At 31.2% G+C, this 21,377-nt stretch overlaps 1 protein-coding gene across 1 annotated transcript; it reads left to right on the forward strand.

Moving 5' to 3' along the window:
* The first annotated feature begins 13 nt into the window (after positions 1-13).
* On the forward strand, positions 14-20,760 carry LOC148604675 (sodium channel and clathrin linker 1-like). The gene is made up of 20 exons (XM_088549130.1): positions 14-201; positions 589-653; positions 1,222-1,274; positions 1,568-1,640; positions 2,027-2,218; positions 3,545-3,616; positions 4,065-4,115; positions 4,414-4,484; positions 4,825-4,915; positions 6,392-6,483; positions 10,805-10,891; positions 11,585-11,774; positions 12,247-12,318; positions 12,756-12,830; positions 13,324-13,472; positions 13,951-14,143; positions 15,788-15,924; positions 17,219-17,453; positions 18,856-18,944; positions 20,510-20,760. Exons 1-20 carry the CDS (start codon positions 156-158, stop codon positions 20,616-20,618), a joined length of 2,142 nt encoding a protein of 713 aa, XP_088405256.1. The 5' UTR covers positions 14-155; the 3' UTR covers positions 20,619-20,760.
* Positions 20,761-21,377: the final 617 nt, after the last annotated feature.

Here is a 21,377-nt window from a genome sequence, read left to right on the forward strand (position 1 = left end):
CTCAATTAACTTCGGAGCTGTATGTAAACAAATATGGAGGACAACCAGCACTAGAAGCACAAAAACCTTTATGTTTTGACATTTTTCTCACCAATCAGGACGCATTGTTTGAGTACAAGATAAAAATTGTCATATCATAATATTTTCATTTAAGTATGGCGTCGATGGATGATGAAGAAGTAGACTTTTTGAAAGATCAGGGTAAGTTCAGGCGGGTCACAAGTTCAGACCTGTGACTGTAATACTGCTGTGGTCTTTTCGGCCCAAATGTCAGCATATAGGATAACATGCCAACGAAAAACTGATCCCGTAGAAGGATAGTTTTTTTTGTAAACCCCTTTTCTCATGATCTTAATCAGTTGTTGTTAATTATATTCTGACACTGTATGACGAACAGGAGAATGGACCAGTTAAGAAATTCAACCATCTCTGGGTGTTCATATGAATTTCAGTTGGCAATTCAGTTAGAATGATGCCACCAGAGTTTGCTGTGAAACTTGTTGTGTTAACCATATAAAAATGTTTCTGTATTTAATCCTGAAGCATAACATAGATTTAACTGACACTTCATGTAACTGTCCTTTTCAGTGAAGAGATTAAGCGAACAACTTCAAAAGTACAGAAATGTGTCTGCTGAGAGTGCTACAGGAGAAGTATGTATATATACATGCAGGGTACCTCAATGTTTTATTGTATTCTGTCAGTACCCTTTGTATAAACAGAACGTAATAGTCAGTATAATGACGGAGTGCAGAAATTTGAAGATAGATAGATAGATAGATATACATTGTATGTGCATATATGTCATATAAATGCATTTGATACAGCTTAAATTTTATTTGAAGCAAATATTGGCAGGACATTTATACCAAGAGACTCTTCTCTCCCTTCTTTACTTCATGTTTACCACCCTTGAACCTTCTTCTAAAAGAAAAAAAAAACTGTTTCTACTTTCAACTCATTGAGATTTCCCTTTTTATTGTAAAAAAATCAATACTAATACTCAAGTCAGTCATCATTATTGTAACTTTTTTTCATTTTATTGAAAAAATGGTATTTTGATTTTTGCTATTTTAAGTGAATGTGTTCATATCTTAAATACTTTTAATTGTAAAATTACATCTTTTACTATTAAAACCTTATCATATTTCTGAAAAAAAAAAAACAATAAAAAAGCGTCTCAGTTATTTCCAAATTGACAGTATTTGTCTGATATTTTAGCAAGGTGAAGGTCAAGATGGTGGTCCTGTTGCTCCATGGTTGACAGATAAAAGGTTTAGTATTATGTTCTACAATGAAAGACACCCACTTGAAAATCCAGCTAATAAAAAGATTCTTAGAGAACTTTAAAAATCTGTCAATTAAGATTAAAAAAAGAAAATTGGGAAGTAGCAAAGGAACATGTTGAACAAATATTCTAATACAGATCTAACTGAATTACAAAGCCTAATCATATACATGTGTATATGTATTTTATTTTATTTCAACTTATTGTATGAAATTTTTTAGTCTTGCTGCAATTTTTAAACTCATTATCTTTTATCATATGTGATTGTTTTTGTTGTAGTGTTCTATCACCATTGATAGCAGAATATGACCAACAGTTCCTGGTTTTGTTGGAGGAAAAGGAGATTTTGAGGGTACATATTGATTTCATGGGATTCTGAAAAAAAAGATTGGGGAATATATTTTGAGTTTTTATTAATCAGAACAAAAATAGTTTAAGTTAAAAAAACATAATTTTTTTCTTTTTGCTGTCATTGACCAACCTTTCCAGGGAATCATATGTCTGAAAAAATAATCCTTTGTAGTTAGTTTTAGGGTTGCTATTATGAGAATGAAAGTAGTGATTATGTCAGAGAGAAAACAACACCACATGGATGAAAAAGGTCAGCTCATGGCCACTAATGGCATTAACTACATAACTTCATTTTTTTACAACCTCATTAGATTTTTATAATGAATGAAACATAGTGCTAATGTAGAAATTTTTGTTTTGATGATATTTTTGCTGTTAATATTTCAGAAAGAACTAAACAAACTAAAACCAGAATTAGAGCGGTTAATGACAGAGAATGGTAGACTGGTACAGGATATGAAGGATAGATTAGAGAATCAGATTGGGTCAGATTTGGATGTAGAGGGAGATTTTCAACCAGTAACAGACCAGGAGCAAGTCATCAGTAATCTTCAAATGCAGGTTGAAACAGCTTTACAGGTATATCAAGTGAAGCAAACTTGTAGCATATTTTTCAGTTTTTGGTGATTACCATATATATAATGTGCATATTTTTACATAGAAATAATTTCCAGATCATGGGGTGCATATTATACATCAATATATAAGATTTGGCCAAGAAATAAAAGATTTTTGTAAGAGAAAAGAGATTATGTAATGTAAACAAACAAACCATAAGTGAAATGTTACTGAAAGAAAGTTTATATAATCATCAAATAAATCTTAGTGTTGAATTTTAAATGATTTTGTCTTCAAATCAAGTTTAAATGTCTTTATGACATGTTTTAGGCATAGGTTGTACAATATTTCTTTCTTATAAAACACGGTGAGAGATTAAAATGAAACAACTTAAAACCAAAGAGTAACAAAGTCCTTTCTTGTCAAACCCTCCTTATTGGATGCTTTTGCAGTTGAAATTGATTATTTTGAAACTTGTGTTGATTGTTTCTAACAATTTTCTTTCTTTAAAGTATGTTTTAAAATGAAAAAAATTACGAAATTTGAGTAACAACCGAAACCGGAAATGTCCGATATACACAATTTTTTATTTTGTTTTATAAGCCATTTCATGCATCCATTGTCATTCATTTCAAGCTTCGAAATTAAAATTATCCAATTTATGTTGCTACTGATCTTTACATGATGTTTAAGTGTGAATAGAAGTTTGGTTCCTTTACATTTATGTAGAAAATACTTGATCAAGGTAAATAAATTGACTGATAAAGTGCAAAATATTGACCTTTTGTCGTACAAAATTCTACTGCAATCTTTTTCTAATAAAACTTTTTTCACACGCTTTGACCTTTAAAATTGAACTGCGCACAATACATAAATGTACATTATACACCAAAATACGGTAAGCTTTAAAATTATTTTCTTCCTCACTTTATTAGTTTGAAATTAGTTGATACATCTACTTGTAATACAGTGTAAGGTATCTATAGAGTTACCCATCATATTAATTTCAATTTTTAATTTAAGCATTGTATACAGTCAAGCTTTAGATAAGTCACAGTAGCCAATATTGATGTTTTCCCCTTAATTATAGCCCCCTTTAACCATTTTGAAAAAACTTAGCATATATACATGGTTTAGTAAGGAGAAAGAAAGAGCTACACACAGAAAAACATCAGCCATGGATATTGCTGGTGTATTTAGTATATTTATGGTTAATATATATTTTTATCAATGTATTATTTAAAAAAAATGTTAAATATATATATGTGTGTGTTGTGCTGCACCTTAAATAGACAAATATCTGTCTATTGATATTATGAAATTACCCATATGACATATCATTTGTAGGAAAAGGAGGCATCCATAGATAGATGGAGGGAAGCTGAGATGGAGATAGATAGATTACAGAAAGAATTACAGGTTATTTTAATTAACTGTTTTACATTATCTTATTTCTAGACAAGTACAGGCATAGGTTCTGATTAGTGGTTGTCTGAGGTACAGGACTCCCACTTCTAAGACCTTTGAAATTTTGTATACCTTAGATGCTGGACCTTCAATCTTTTAACTGACACTTTAGTGTGGACTTTAGATTTTGCTCAAGTGGACCATTGATTTGAAAATTGAAGTCCTAGACTTTTTACTCTTGAAAGTAAATTTGAACCGCTGACCAATGAAAATTTTACAATTAAACTTTTTTGAATAATTTAAGTGGTAACAAAGTGCTACATGTTTTGTGTTTTTTTTTTTCAGATTTGAAACTATCATTAGTGTGTGCCATTTTGTTTCTTTATTCTTTGAAAATGTTATAACTGAATCTGTTGTGTTTTTTTTTAAGTTTGATAAAAATTATTGTTGCTAATTTCAGAATGAAAAAGACAGCCATCAATGGAGAGTTGTAGAAGATCAAGCTACCAGGGTAAATAAATGATGCTTGTACAAACTTTCTATGAGCTAGTAGCAAGTTGATTTTAAATTTCTTTTTAATTTTGCTCCATATTTTGCACAAGTAATACATTATTATGTTCAAGCAAAAGTATGCTGTTTAATGAAATAAAAATTTTGCTCAGTAGCCTCTGTTTATATTTGACAAATTGAAACTTAACTTACCTCCTCTGTTTAAAATTTATTAATATCTAAGCACTTGCTCCTTTTAAGGTCATCTTCCAGTCTCAATCTAATGTTGTTAATGAATTATTTCCCCCTGTTGTTTACAGATGCAGTCAGAGTATCAAGAATCAGTAGCAGTACTAAACAGAGAGATAGAGGAGCTACAGACAGACAGCAGGTATTATGTCAAACTTCTTACAATTATTTCCAATGAGATATACTGTTTTCCCACTACAGTCTGTCCATTTATCACACCTTTTACATGTCTGTTCTCTCTGCAGCTACTTGCTACAGTTATTTGATATTTTGATACAAGTTGTTTATTTATTTCCCATTAATGTGATTTCATGATGATAACCTGAAAGGAAAAAAATACTTATGGTGGATTATTGACCCCCTCATGTATATTTTTAAAACACCTAAACTTCTGTGTATTCTTCAAACTTTTATTGTTCCATAGAGTCAGCATTTTTTCTGTTTTGAATGAAAGTTACTAATTCAAGAAATGTTAATTTTAGATTGGCAAAACAAGAGTTGGATAAAGCTAATACAGAGTTAAGAGATCTGAAGAGAGAGAATAAAGACCTAGAGCAAAAGTTACAATGGAAGGTTTGTCTGCTTTATATTAAGTAGTAGACAGGAAGTGATTCATGCATATCAAAAACCCACCTTATCCAATTTTATTTCTAATACAAGAAACAGTTACAGACCTCACTGTCGTGGATCGTTATGATGTATCCATCAGCACCATGAAAACTGATTTATTCAACGGGTCATAGTTTACCTTTCCTCGTTTGTCTACCCTGGACTTGACTTTTTATGAGCAACTCGGCGGGTGTTTCTAGAAAAGCAGAGGACGCTTACCCTACCGGTGTACCTAGTCCATGCTCCCAGTTTTTAGTGGAGTCCTAGTTGCTCATTTGGTTTTGTTACTTTGTATGTATGATTTTAGTTACTTATGTTCTTTGTTGTGTATGCCTGTTTTCCATGTCGGGTCTTTATTCCTGGATTACATTCTTTTGATTACCGCTGTAATATTGGTTCCCTTGATTACTCTGTCATATGGTTGTTTTCACTATTGAAATAAAAAAATACATAGATTGTATGTAAAATTTATTCTTTCCAAGAGTTATCGTTCTTGATTTGGTTTGATTTGGTTGATTTTAGTGGGAGATGAATGTATGGTTTTCTCAAACATACAGATTTGAGTACAGAAATAAAAATTGTTACATAACAGTATAGCATATGTAGACCATAAAAACATCTTTTGTTTGGTGAGTTTTTCTACACCATGAATCACCCTTACCTATCTGAAGTGGTACTTAACTACTTTATGGATTAAATACTACTTCTTTAAATCTTCAGAATATTTTTTCAGTGTTAAAATAGTAAAAAAGTGCATGTTTTTTTTTGTTTTTTTTTTCAATCATTTTCTTATTGTCATATGATTAATAACTGGCCTACATCTATAAAGAACTTGGTATAAATTCATGCCAATGTTGGTAGTAAGGAAAATGATATAAGGATGGCAACAGCAATTCAATCAGGAAGGCAGCTAAAAATCTAATCTAATTAAAATCTTTATTCAGTAGAAGGGAGTGTTGTTAGATCTATCTTTTATTCCATTCAGTAGAAGGGAGTGTTGTTACATCCTACATGCAGTGACTGAATGGAACAATTGATAGGTCTAATTTTAATTAGATTGCTAATTATCCAAATTAAGTTAATACAAGTAGACCTTACCTCAATGAAATTAGTATATTTTTTACAAGACTTACAGTCCAGATACACATTTTGCCTCATGTTCTGTATTTAGTTCTATATCATCAAATATTTTGAAGTCATAGTCTATTTAATTACTTCATAGAGTATCATTATAATGTTGACAAAATTTTGACAAATTATACCAAGTGGTCCGTTTAGGCATTATTAATATTTTTTTCTAATTTTTATTCATGTTACATACGAAGTTTGAAATACAAAAAAAGTAATACTTACTTGCCAAAATGTAAAAAACACATAGTGTACAATATCTTGTATGTTCTGTTTTCTATCAATGGTTAATTGAATAAATGTCTTTTTTAGGATCAAGACATTGCTGATATCATAATGAAAGAAGGCGTATCAGATAGTCACTTACAAGAAATGAAAAGACTGTTAGATGAAAGTAATCACAAGTAAGTATATTTTTATTGCTTTATTGTAGAACAGAAATCTTCAATAATTATAAACTTTCGTATTTAATTAGGCCAGAGAAAAAACTTTTTAAGGTAACCTAACCTTCCTTAATTTTTCTGCCTACCCTAGCACATTTTAATGGTATTTTGTTAGAAATGTTGCTTAACTATATATATTTTTTTAAGTTGAGCACTATTAAAGTCAAGAAATCATCTCATAAGTGTCTTTATAAAACAATTTAACATACCTACATACCTGCCTAGTACCTAAACTACCCTATTTTTTCCTCCAATGTACCATATTTTGGTGTGTTTAATACACATTTATGTATTGTGCGCAGTGCAATTTTGAAGGTCTAAACATGTGAAAAAAAAGTTTTTTAGACTTAGCTTACTGTAAAATTTTGTTATACAAAGGATCAAAACTTTCCACTTGATCGGTTAATTTATTTACATTGATGTGGTATTTCCTACGAAAATATGAAGGGAAGAGAGTTATGTGCAGACTAAAACATCATGTAAAGATCAGTAGCTACATGAAATGGATAATTTCAATTTCAATGCTTGATAAAATTGACCTAGGATGTATGAAATGGCTTAAAAAACAAAATTGAAAGTCAAGAAAATTGGACATTTCCTGTATTTGTTGTAACTTAAATTTCACAATTTATTGTTTAAAAACATACTTTAAAGAAAGAAAATTGTAAGAAACAATCCATGTTTTATAAGAAGGAAATATTGTACAATCTTTTTTTGAAACATGTTATTAAGACATTTGAACATGATTTAATTTTGAAGAAAATATCACTAACAATTCAATTCTTAAAGATATTTGATGATCAGATCAAATTTCTTTCAGTTGCATTTCAGTGTTGGTTTGTTTGTTTGTTTGTTTACATTACGCAATGTCTTTTTTCGTTCCAAAATCTTTCATTTTGTGGCTAATTCTTATATATTTATGCAAAATACACACCCCCATATTCTGGAAAAAAATACTATGTAAATATGTGCACATAATACACACTAAAATACTGTAACCTTAAACAGATACATATTTTTTTCTTGGCCTTATAACCCTGCATCACTGATGCAGGTTCCTATAGTTTTCAGTTCATTCATCTTTCTGTCTTCACTTGGCGTCTGTCATTGTCATCTGTCGTTAACTTTTCTTTTAAAATCTTCTCCTCGGGGAAACCACTCAGCTCATTGGATTATTACCAAACTTGGTCACCAGCATCCTTAAGGTATTTACTTTGAAAATTGAATCAAGTAGATAGATTAAGAGTAAAACATGGCTGCTATTGCAATTTTTAGACCACAGGGGTCAAGTCACCAATTTTTACATATATCTTTACATATATCTCAAAAACCATAAGAGATATTGGAAAATAAATGTTATCTTCCTCCTTTAGCTTGAAGAGCTTTAATACAGTATGTATTGGATAAAAAATTTTGGGCAACTCCATGTTAGAGTTGTTGGTCTTGAAAGGAAAAATTGGACTTTCTTTTAAGTTTTCAGCCATTATTGTGAAAACAATTATAAAAAATTTCAATTAATGAAATGATCTTAAGGCATAAAAAAGCCCCCTGAAAGTTGTTGGACAACTCCTTGATTAGAGTTATTGACCTTGAAAGACAAAATATGATGGTTTTTTTTGGTAGTTTTCAGCCAATATCTTGAAAACTATAATAGAAAAAAACTTTTGTTTGATGAAATGATCCTCATGATAAGACCTACAAAAGTTTCATTGGGTCAAAACTGTCAGAAGACTTCTTGTTGAGTTATTGCCCTTGAAAGGCAAAATATGATGTATTTTTATATGCCCGTTTAAGATGGGACGTATTATAGTATACCGTTGTCCGTCCGTTTGTCATCCACACTTCGGGCAATAACTCAAAAACACTTTCACCAACTTTTATGAAACTTTGGTGAATTGTTCATATCTATTGAGGTAAGCTCCCTTTCGATTTTTATAAATTTTAGATTTTATGTTTCCCTGTTATGAACTTTTTTACTTAAAAAAAGGGGGATTTTCAAGTTTTCGGACAAGAACTCTACAACACTTTCACCTAATTTTACGAAACTTTGGTGAATTGTTCATATCTAATAATCTAAGTTCCCTTTTGATTTTTAAAAATTTCAGATTTATTATTTCCGTGTTCTGAATTTTTATACTTTAAACAGGGGAATTTTCAAGTTTTCACACAATTACTCAAAAGCACTTCCACCAACATTTATGAAACTTTGGTGAATTGTTCATATCTATTGAAGTAAGCTGCCTTTCAATATATATAAATGTCAAATTTCATGTTTCCATATTATGAAGTTTTACTCAAAAAAAGAGGTGGAAATGACCAAGGAAATTTTATTTCTTGAAAAATTGTTGAACGGACCATTTGTTATGATGATCAACTAATAAATATAAAAGGTACTTGGTAACCTTGTCAGAAAAGTGTTGAAGAAGATACAAATGTATGGGTGAAAAATCAAGACAACAAACTTAGTTAAACTTGAGGTAGCCTTGGTGGTGCCAATTTTTTTGTGTATTTTTTATTTACTTTTTTTTTTTTTTTTTGGGGGGGGTGGGGGGGGTGGGGTGGGGGGATATTTGATAGGGCCCACAGTATTTCCAGTTGATCATATAAAATCATTAAAAGCGTAAGGACAAGTTAAGAGGGCAAGTGGTATATCATGTGCTTAAAGCGCAGCTCTTTATTGTAGTGTTCATGATTGTATTTCTACTGGAAATGTCAAGTGGGAAATTATATTAGATGTAAACAACCATATAGATTGGAAAAAGGTCAATATAATTCCTTTTATTATTAAAAAGAATTTCAAGTTACACTGGTTACGATACAGAATTAATCATAGAATTTTAGCCACAAACAAGTTTTTATATAAGATTAATAAGGTCTCCAACCCTTTTTGTGTTTCTTTGTTAAAATGAAAGTGAAACAATTGTGCATTTGTTATGGGAATTTGAACATGTCCTACATTAGTTATAGAGGAAACAAATGTATGGTTTCGAGAAAACGATGTCAGCATTCCTTTTACTAATGTAAGTTTCTTACTGGGAATCTTTCATTATGTTTGCAAAGGTAACCAACAGAACAATGTATTACAATGGATCAAACATTACATTTACTGTACAAAATATTTTGAATCACAATTAGTTTTATCAGGCCTTAAAGAGAAGCTGAAGTATAGGTATAATTTAGAGAGAATGATTGCTGTGAAAAATAAGTGTGTAGAAAACAATAACCAACTTTGGCATAGTTATGAGTTTTTATCTTGATACATCTATACCCTTCATCAGGTGCAAATATGTTAAATAAATAAATTTCTTAGTTACTATGTTTCATATAAAATTTTTATTCAGAGCTCAGTATCTTCATCATTTCATCTCTTTTTTATTAACAATTTCTCTTTTCACTTCTACCTACAACACTTATTTCACAACAAAAACCAACACAATTGGTGATATGTTTTATGGTGTATTCTGTATTTATGCTGAATTAATAGTGTTATACATGTTGGCTTTAAAAAATAAATAATTTATAAATAAGTTCTTCCAGTCATTAGTAATATGATAATGTATATTAAAAGCAAATACAGCTTCAAAACACCAACAATGTATGAGTAAAATTAAATTTTACATATCTAGCAGGGCATCATTTCAAAACCAAGACAGGAAAACATATGGAAAAGAAGATAATTTACATTCCAATTTTCCTTCACAAAGAATTCACATTAGGAATAACATGATGATCAAAAGTTATTTCTTTATCTTCAACAAAAGTGCAGTTATTGTGACATCAACAATGTTGTGACATCATAATGTCAGCATGTTGACAGCAACAGAGGTATGACGTCATAATGGCACTGGGGACATTTACAATGGAATTATGTCATAATGTCTCTATGGAGTTAATGGCGAACAGGATGTTGAAGAAATGACCATGTAGATTTAGATAGGGAAATATGTAAAACCAGTGGAAGGCCTTTGGCCAAGACCTCTTTATTGTAGTTTCATATTATAATCTACTAGTATTCATTTCTGAAAGATATTGCTGAATCTGGTATTTATTTGTCATGGTAAGAAACAGAAGTAATGTAGATTTTAATCATGTGTTTTGGACCAGTTGTTGTATAGAGTCCTAATTATTGGAGTTTCTTTCGATTTCTTGCAAGCTTATAACTAATGAAAATAATTATGAATTGGAGATGTGCCATGGAATAGAAAAAAGCTTATCATGGCATGAAAAAGTAAATCATAATGTTTATAAATAAAAACATATGAAATTATTGGTATGTTTGTAGATTATCTCAAGTGACGAGAGAGCTAGAAGAAACTAAGACAGATAAAGCTGGTATGGAAGCCATCATTAAAGAATCCAGAACAAGACAGTAAGTTTTGTAATGTGTAAACCATATGATTTTTAGGAGGGGGCTATGGATGCTATGTAGGTCATATTACATTTTCCATATAATTATGATTTGAATACATGTGCTACAGACTTTTTTTGGAAAATTAGCTTTTTTCCCATAGGCAGAGAGTGGGTCAGAGTATCTTTTTCAGTGTGGTCTGTTTTGTTTTGGTTTAAAAGTTATCAAAAGACATGAACTAAAACTCCCTTAACTTGGGCTGATCCATTTTTATGGTATATTATCTTCATTTGGTGTATGGTGCCATTTTTCACCCAGAAATATTTTACTTTGAATATTTTGAAATGGCAAATGTCATTTTTAAATTATGTGAGAGTGGCTGCTTTTAACTAAAAAAAATATTTCAACTCAATCTCTATGGAATATACAGCATCTTGTAATTTCTTCTTAAATATCCGGGCCATTTTAGGTGGTTCTTAGCTCAGCTCCTGTATGCTTGATAAAAGTGTTTATTAATTAATGGCATGATTCCATATTTATATGATTTTAGAAGGGTAGAATCTGGTCACCATAATCACAGGAACTTATAACAAATGCTATTTTGTAGACCTTAACTTGCAAAGAATGATAAGACTTAAGTTTGAATTTAGGACTTTTAATACGATGGGCCCTGTCATCTGTATCTGATATATATTGTTATGCTATGTATTTTAGTGCAGATTTAGAGAAAAGAGAATTAGATGCTGTATCCCAGGTCAGAGATGCTGTCCAGATGGTAGAGAAAGCTATGATGGAGAAAGAACAGGCAGAGATAGAATTAAAACAGAGAGAAGAGGAGGCTGACAAACTTCAGGATGCCATTAGTAAACTTATTAATGAAGCTGGAATGAAAACAAGACAGGAAGTAGGTACTCAAGTAATTGTAGAACGTCTTGGTATCCAAAATGACTGTTGAATGTCTTGGTACCCAAAACAACTGTAGAATGTCTTGGTACCCAAAATAACTGTAGAATGTCTTGGTAGGCGAAGTACCTTTAGAATGTCTTTGGACCCAAAGTGACTGCAGCTGTTGAATTGTGACCAATTTAATTTAGGAAGTTGTACTTGGGACTTTATTTTACATATAAAATCAAACCTGTCCTAAGTGACCTACGAAGGGAGAGTAATCACTGTCTCATTAAACAGATGGTCTTTATGTACGGATTAATTTTTTATAGAAAACACAACAAAGGGATATTTTAACAATCATTGAACAATTATGACATGAGTACCTGATAGGTAATCATATGTAAACACCATGAACATGTGTATCTCTATATGTAATCCATTTCCCCTGTTAAATGTTAACTCACTATTTTCATTTTGTACTTTTGTAGGTTGACATTGTCAGAAACCAGTGCAATGAAAGAATAACTAAACTAACAGAAGAACTCAATACTTTTGAAATGGTAACTTTATATTTATTAACTTCTTACCTGATGGTAGATTATTTTAGACAGCAAAACCCATTCAATTGCTCTATTTTTATGGATTTAAAATATATATTAAGATATTATGTTTTATTTATGTTTATTTTCCGAAGCTCATTCCAGATTTTCATTCCACAAGTAATTCTATATAAAGTTTATTATTTAGGTATATAGATGAAAAACAGAAAATTAAACATTCTTCTGAAATGATTGTAATATTGACGTTTTCTTGGAATTTATGCTTCTTGATATGTATAAATTCATGCATTGAATTGAGGAAGTTTTTGTTGTTAGATTCAGTAACTTAAAATACAAAAGGAATTTGCAATTTGCTTAAACTGCTACTAACAAACTGATTTTGTTAGCAAAGAAATATAAAATAAAATTTGCATTATAGTAATATAATTAATTCTCAGGATAGTGCAGATTTGAGGGAACAGGTACAGAGAGCCATCAGAGACAAAAGAAATGTCGAGTCTGAGCTAGAAAAGGTTAGTTAATGTATTTTTAAACAAATTTTGCAATAATTGTCCTGTCATAGTTGTATACAATGAATAGAAGAGTTTTAAATTTCAGTGTTATAATGTTGGCTATATACTCAAGGATAAGAATACAAATTTTAGGACTTAATTAACAATATTTTAGTAGGATAACGAATTGGAGAGTAAATAACCAAATTATGAACATGAGTGCTGAAGAACACCAAGATTTAATGAGTGTGCAGAACTTGTTCAGCCCACAAATTAAATTTTCAAGCTTTTTTGACATGATTTATTACCATTTTCAACATGAATTTTAAATTTTCTGATCTGAGGATTGATATTCCTGTTGTGATGTTTTGGTGGGAGAAATTCCTAGAGTGAATTTACCAAATTTATTTCACAGTGTGAATTATCCATTTATTTTTTACACAGAAAACATTCAATGAATTATTACTATCTATATTATAATTATGTTTAATTAAAAGTTGTTGCTCTTTTTCAGTTCCATCATGAGCAAAAAGTATCTGTAGCTAAAGACAAAGCATCTTTTGAAGATATGAATAGGAGAGCGATTGCAGCTGAAAGGTCAAGAGATGACCTTGAGGTCAAAGTTGAAACATTACAGAGTGAATTGAAGAAGGCTAACATGAAGTAAGTCCTTGTCCTTACCATGGAAGAACATATTATTTCTATTTGACTGGGCAAAAAAGAAAATTATATCTTCCCTTTTGTCTGACAAAGCCATGTTTTTTTTGTCTGTCTGTTCATCATAAAGAACACATTCTCTATATTTCCATATATTGCATTGGATTAGAGTGAAAGCCCAGGTTTTGTCAGGCATTTATTTAACCACCATTTACTAGAAAGGAGGCTAAATTGCCCGATCCTACCCACCTCTCCCTATTTCCAGTGGCAATCAAAATTGCTTGACCCCATTATCATTGTGTCCCATCCCATTTTTCATTTCATTATCATTTCATGTTCATTTTATCATCCACTTCATGTTAATCGCCTGAATATAGCTGAAATATTGCTGCTTGGGCATTAAACCCCAACAAACAAACAAACAAAATAGAACGGCAAATGTAGAAAAAATAAAGAAAAATACTCATATTTCTTTGTAAACTAGCAACCAACAGATATCAAGTCAAACAGATGTACAGTTGGCACAATTGAAAGAGAGGATGTCGGGTATGGAACAAGAATTTGAATTTCTTAATGATGATAGGATGAGACTTCAGAAGGATAATGATGAATTAAAGAAACGCATGCAGTCAGCCGAGAAAGAAAAGGAGGCGGCTTTAAGAAAATGTCAGAAAGAGGTATGGTATTGTTCTTCAATTTTGAGAACACTTTGTTAAATTCCCATTAGAAAGAAAACTAGAGACTAAACTTTTTTCCACAACCAAGATATACAGTTAATATTTATTTTCTTGGTTGCTGATTTTAATGGATTCTGTCAAATAAACACATTAAATTTATGGTTTTTAAAGTTACTATATTTATCATAGTATTAAAAATCAGTTTTGCTGACACTATATTTTAGGCTTATACATTCACAAAGTAGTTGGCTAAAATAGGCTAACTTGAAAATGAATGCCGGGGTATTCATCATTTGCACACATTAGTCTTTGCTGTGCCCCGCGACGCGTCCCAAGGGAACATGGAAATGCCAGGCGTCCGTCCGTTTGTCGGTTTTCTGCACTTTTTTTTGTTATGCTTTTACCAAATAAGTTTGTTTTTGGTATGTGGACATATTACGAAGTTACAGATTAAGTTTGACTTTAGTTACGATTGAATGATTTTTACAGACATTATGGCTCATGGACTCAGAAAATTCCAGTGAATTTACAGTTTTCACACTTTTTTTGTTATGCTTTTACCAATTGATTTTATCTTTTGAGAATTAAACTATGAGAAGTTATAGGTTTAGTTTGACTTTGGTTACAGTTGATTTATTTTTATGAAATGTATGACCTTGGACTATGAAAATTTCAGTGATTTTAAGTTTTCCACATATTTTTTTTTCATGGGGGACATTGGAATGCTGTTCTTCTATTATCATTATACTCCCACTCGATGCCTGTTTGATCGGTGTTCATCATTCCATAGCAGATTTCTCAGCTTCTGTAAAATATTTTATGCAAAGCTTCATATGGGTATATCAGATCATGGACTGCATTTTCATACTCATATGACATCTGCTTTCTGTTTGATGAAAACAAACGGGGATATTACAAGTGAGACATTGCTAAGAGATTTCTCGTTTAACATGAAATGTGCCATTGCAAACTTTTGTACAAGTAAATACCTGTTGTTTTAGGTTTTATAATATAAAAAATCAGTCAAATGTTGACAATGATATTTCATTTGTTGAATGATTTTACACCAGTCTGGAAGGGTGAAATTATAGATTTCTGGGCATGTCTTTAGGAGACAACCATTTGATTCTGATGGGGGGACCAGAAAAAAGTTGTTAGTAAAGATTCTGCCTTACATTTCCTAGAAAATCAATAATTGTCTGACTTCAGTCCAGAAACTTCATACAGTGAAATGGAAATAAGTAATCTTGCTCTGATGTGGTTGAAAATAAATTTGCTGACCCACAAAATTTCAAAAATAAATATTTTGACCCTTCAAAATGTGCCCCCCTGTCAGAATGAAATGGTCATCCCCTTAGAGGATCGAATTAATAAATATCTTAAAAGTCATAACTTATTATGTTTGTTTTAATTTACATGTACCTTGGTGCAAATCTTAATCTAATCATAAAACCATTAATAGGCAAAATTACATGTATTTCTCATTACTTTCAGATGGGTGTCATCTGAAAATCACATTAATTTCATATGAAGCTTGATTCACATGTATATCACCTGAATAGTATTTTTCAGTCTTTGAATCTGTTTTATATTTTTATCAACAATAGTTTTCCAATGTTTTAAACTGAAGTATTTTAACTTCAGATGACCATATTTGAACATGAACAACAGCAGAGATTATTAGACTATGAAACTAGACTACAGTGTTCAGAGGATGCTAGTCGACAAACTGTTAATGAATTGAGAAATTTGTTGACAGGACAACAGAGAATGTGTGCTAGGTAAGTATACATTGGGTGTGCCAATTAGTTTTCTGGGATATTAAGAAAGTGATTCATGGTGTAGAAAAACCTCACCAAACTAATGATGCTTTTTTTGTTCTACATATTTTATATTTTCACATTAGGATGGTCCTTTCGGTAATCAGATGTGTATTGAGATAATCATACATTAACCTCTTACTTAATTCAACCAAAACAAACCAAATCAAGAATGATAACTCTTGGAAATTTCAAATTACGTGTACAATCTATATAATTTTTTGTCTTCAAGTGCACAACCAAAGGAAAAACTAAGACTGGTATGAGGTCTGTAACTGCCCTAAATAAGAAATAAAAATGAGTTTAGTGAGTATTTGACGTGAAGGAATCAACTTCTGTCTGATTTTAATAAAGACTGCTACTTAATTTTTTTGAGATTTGAATACAGATTTTTTTTCAAATTTATGGCAAATCTATCACTATTTTTTCTTTTTTTTTTGACTGGGCTGCCATGTTTACTTGAAGAAAACAGAAGTTAAACTGAATATAAATGTCGAAAGTGACATGAAATTAAAAATAATACATAAAGTCCTGTTACATGTTCATTTTCCCCCCCTCAATGCGGAGCGGGGACATAGAAATGCTGGTGTCTGTCCGTGCGTCTGAAGCTTGTGGATGCAACTCCTCAGAAACGGCTGAACGGAATTTGACAAAATTTTGTAGGATTGTTTGTCACCATATGTAGTTGACCATAATTAACCGCTATTTTGATTCAACAAGTTTTATGGGAGTTATGGGACTTTGTTCATTTTTCACATTATTCGCATGGCAACACCTTGCGGCCGCAACTCCTCAGAAACTGCTGAACGGAATTTGACCAAATTTTGTAGGATTGTTTGCCACCATATGTAGTTGACCATACTTAACCGCTATTATGATTCGACAAGTTTTATGGGAGTTATGGGACTTTGTTCATTTTTCACTTTCTTTTTTTGTGGATTTTTTTTTCTTGTAAAAAGAATTCTTAACCTAACTTAATTTGATTCATTAAGATACATTAACCTTGAATTGCCACATGGACTTGTGAAAGCACATAAGTTTTGAATCTGCTATTTATAGAAGTGTCAAACATTTGTAATTCAACTCTTTCTACAGCGGCGGGGACATATGGCTACGCGTAGCATTCTTGTCTTATTAGGTTTTTCTTTTTTTTTTTTTGTTGGGGAGGGGAATTAATAATGTTTCTTAACAAATGTCTGAAAATTTGGATGATCACAATGGTACATTGGCAGTGTGTTCATAATGTTATTTTTAGATGGAAAGAAGAATGTCAGACAATTACAGAAAAATTTGAACAGAAATTAAAAGATGTGAGATCAGAACTTAGTCATGTTAAAAAGCGAAATGATGAACTGACATCATTGTTAAGGGAGAGTCAAGAAAAGACACTTGAAGCAGAGAGAATGATTACAGACTATGCTAAAAATATCAGAAGGATGGAGGAAAGAGTCAGAGACTCTGAAAGCCGAGCCTCGGAGGCATCAAAACAGGTAATGCTGTAGAATAGGAACCAGTTTTAGCTGGACTCCATGCTCTCTCTATGCATCAGAGGCATCAAAACAGGTACTGCTGTAGAATAGAAACACGTATTTTAGCTAGACTCCCTGCTCTCTATATGCACCAGAGGCATCAAAACAGGTACTGCTGTAGAATAGAAACAAGTGTTTTAGCTAGACTCCCTGCTCTATGCCCCAGAGGCATCAAAACAGGTACTGCTGTAGAATAGAAACAAGTATTTTAGCTAGACTCCCTGCTCTCTCTATGCCTCAGAGGCATCAAAACAGGTACTGCTGTAGAATAGAAACAAGTGTTTTAGCTAGACTCTCTGCTCTCTCTATGCCTCAGAGGCATCAAAACAGGTACTGCTGTAGAATAGAAACAAGTGTTTTAGCTAGACTCCCTGCTCTCTCTATGCCTCAGAGGCATCAAAACAGGTACTGCTGTAGAATAGAAACAAGTGTTTTAGCTAGACTCCCTGCTCTCTCTATGCCTCAGAGGCATCAAAACAGGTACTGCTGTAGAATAGAAACAAGTGCTTAACTAGGTTTTATCATTGTACAGTATATATGAACACTTGGAGACATTTTCCAAACTTGATCTCAAATGAATAAAGATTAATGAAGTTGTAATTTTATATCTATATAACTTGTTGTTTGAAAAAGAACCTTGTGAACTAGTGGTTTCTAACACAAATATATATTTGATATTTTTATATCAGAGAGTATTCTTTTTGAAAGTAATAACAATTTCTGGAATGACACTTTCTAGAAATAATATTCTATGAGACTTTGTATACAGATTTATTTGTCAAAAATCATAATGATACTGAAACATCAGTTGTTTCAAGATTCTTATCAATAATTCCACTGAAAATGTATTATTGACATATAACATATACACTTAGCTAGACTGTATGCTCCCTCTGCTTCAGAGGCATCAAAACAGGTTATACTGTAGTAAATTAACCAGCATTTTAGCTAGACTCCATGCTCATGTAAACATGCAAAAGTGAAAGATGTGGCAAGTCATATCTTAACACCAAGATAACACATAGACGCTAAATAATCTTTAAATGAAAAACAGTGATAGATACAGGTAAGTTGGAAAACAGTTTACAACTAAAAAGGTGATGACATCTACTCTGGTCAAATTTAAATTTAGTTTCTTTGTTTACAAAGACATTTTGAATCTGCCTTTATTCTCTTATATACACATATAAGAAGGGTAAAACTTACATAAGTCTTTTCTTAATAATAAAAAAAATTATCTGTGTATTGGTTTTTTAGTTACTTGTACTTTCTATTATGATATACATTGGTAAGAATCTAATTTTCAAACAAATAAATTTCTGATATGATTTATTGGTTTTTGATTCCAACATTATTTTCACAGCTTGCTAGACATTCTATGAGAGAGAGACAGATGCAGAATGAAAGGAAAAGTTTATTGCTTGAATTAAATGCATCAACAAGATCAAATAGGTAAGTGTGATGAAGGGAATATTTTAGAAGATTTTATATGATAACAGTTATTGATCCTTGAAATTCTACTATCTTATTCAAAATCTACTGATTAAATCCTCAAACCATTGTCTTATGAAATCATTGCTTTATGAGGTTTCCTACCTCACAATCTTAATCTATAACATATGAGCTCTATGTAATGATTTTTTTCATAACATCATCATGTTGGTTTTACTTTTGTTAGTCCACTTTTGTTAAATGTCTTTTTGCTTTTTACACGTAGGTTTAACCCCTTTTCACTTTCCATAACTTCAATTCATGAACTTAGAATCAGCATAATTGAGACAAAAAATCATTTTCTGAAACCACAAAGTCATTGACTTAAGCACATGTATTATCTATGAAATTACTAACTGAACTTTAAATTTGTCCATTTATTTCATTGATGCCTAAATACTTTACAATTTTTTTTAATGATTTCTTATATTAATATTTCATTTTAGCAGTAAAGGTTGGAAGCATCAATGGTCAATTTGAAATTCAGGGTGATTCTCTCTTTCGGTGTATTCACATGTATATTTTGTCCTACTCACATATTAACTAACTCATGTTATCATATAAATAGTCTATTTGTTGTAAACACAATAATAAGTGTAAATTTCTGTAAGAGTCAGGCAAAATAGAAGTAAATCAGAAACATGCATATCAAAATCCCACTGATCTGACAATACTATTTTACCAATTTTTCTATAGAATGTTAATAAAATGATATTTTTGACAGAATTATCTGTCTTTGAAATGTTCATTATCAGTGCATGAGACACACTGCATGTATGTACACTATTAAGGAAGTTGACACAAAACATAGACTTATCATCCACTGCCCGATTCTTAAGAGACCCTGTAGTTAAAATGTGAGGGTGAGTATGTTTGATAATTCAAATTGAATTCTATGGTACATTTTTCATTTAATTCTTGTTATGATTATAAGGAAAGTTTGGATTGTTGTACTATGAGCTACAATTTTTTTCAGTAGAATTTGTTTTTGTGGTAACACGGGAATCCAAGTTGGCTTTACTACCTTTTTAATCTCTCCATCTGTATAATTTTAATCATGGAAATCCCTTACACAGTTATAAGATGAAAATTTATACTGATTGATGATGTCATATGAATATAAACATTAATAACAGAATAATTATCATGTTTACTCAAACATCATTTCATTCTGCCTGTAAGTGGATGACCAATCAGGAATAATACTTCCACTATGTACATAAAAAAATAAACACATTATCCTCTTGTAACATTTAACATTGTAGCTAAGCCTATGAAGTTGTGTCAGGGATATTGTAAGGCTTCCATTCTGTCTGTCCATCTTTTTGAACATTCAGATGTTGTCATAATTGAATGTTTGTTTTACCAAACTTGTTACATACTGCAAGGCTTCCTTTTAATTCCCCAGGTCCAAGGTCAAAAGGTCTTTGTTTTAATGGAGAGGATTTGTGTCTTCTACAGCAGTTTGTTTAACTGTTTATAGCTTGTTTGTGGTATCAACCAATTAATGATTTTTTTTTTTTCAGAAATGCTGATGCCTTAATGCTGGGAGATTTAACATCTAGTCCCAAATCTAAGCTACATAATTCATCCTATCTTAATGGAAACAAAGAAGACTCATTTTCTGATAGATGACAAATGTAACATATACTGTTCAATTAACATCTCAGGAATCAAGTCACTGCTGCCCTGAATCTGATCAGTGAAGGGAAACAAAACATTAGATGGTTTGTTGGTTCTCCAAAAGAACCATTAAACATATCCATACATACTATCAACATCATTCTTGGTATAAATACTCAGAACACAACACAGCTAATATGATTGTTTAAGATTTGCCTTCTGCCAATTTTGAAAACTTCGATCGACATTAATTGTCATGTAGACAAATACATGTATTGTTTGAGTATGAAATTTCAATGGTTACTTAATTATACATGCATTGTAATTAGTTCAAGCTGTGGCTGTTCATATCAAAATATTGTCTAAGTATTATTGTTTGTGGGATCTTAATTACCTCTCCAGCTAAGAATCATGCAAAATGTGATTCATGGGTAAAAAGCCTACATATTTTTATTTTTGATATTTTGTTTGAATTGCCATAATTTACAGAAATTAACATTCAGTTTTTCATATAACCCGTGTTCTTAGGTGAAAAAACTATACAGAATGCACTGTAGATTTCAAAATTAAGGGAGATAACTCTGTAAATGAAACTCAAATACAATAGAATCTATTGGATTTTCAATGTTGATTATCTCCTAAGAGCAGGCAGATTAGAATGAATAATTACTCATTTAATAGTATAGACCCATAAAACAACTTAATTGCAAAAACAAAAACATGTAGCCTTTTTTTGGGGTGTATCACATTTTTCAGATTTTGCATGATTCT

Source organism: Perna viridis, chromosome 10 (genome assembly GCF_037379345.1).
Source record: "Perna viridis isolate PV_CMFRI_1.1 ecotype Kerala chromosome 10, ASM3737934v1, whole genome shotgun sequence".
Lineage (NCBI taxonomy): Eukaryota > Metazoa > Mollusca > Bivalvia > Mytilida > Mytilidae > Perna > Perna viridis.

What these genes read in the sequence shown, in the direction of transcription:
- LOC148604675 (XM_088549130.1), top strand. Translation starts at nt 156, where the DNA reads ATGGCGTCGATGGATGATGAAGAAGTAGACTTTTTGAAAGATCAGG. An exon ending in AGACTTTTTGAAAGATCAGG is followed by an intron (nt 202 to 588) that starts GTAAGTTCAGGC and finishes TGTCCTTTTCAG; the next exon opens with TGAAGAGATTAAGCGAACAA. An exon ending in GATTACAGAAAGAATTACAG is followed by an intron (nt 3,617 to 4,064) that starts GTTATTTTAATT and finishes TGCTAATTTCAG; the next exon opens with AATGAAAAAGACAGCCATCA.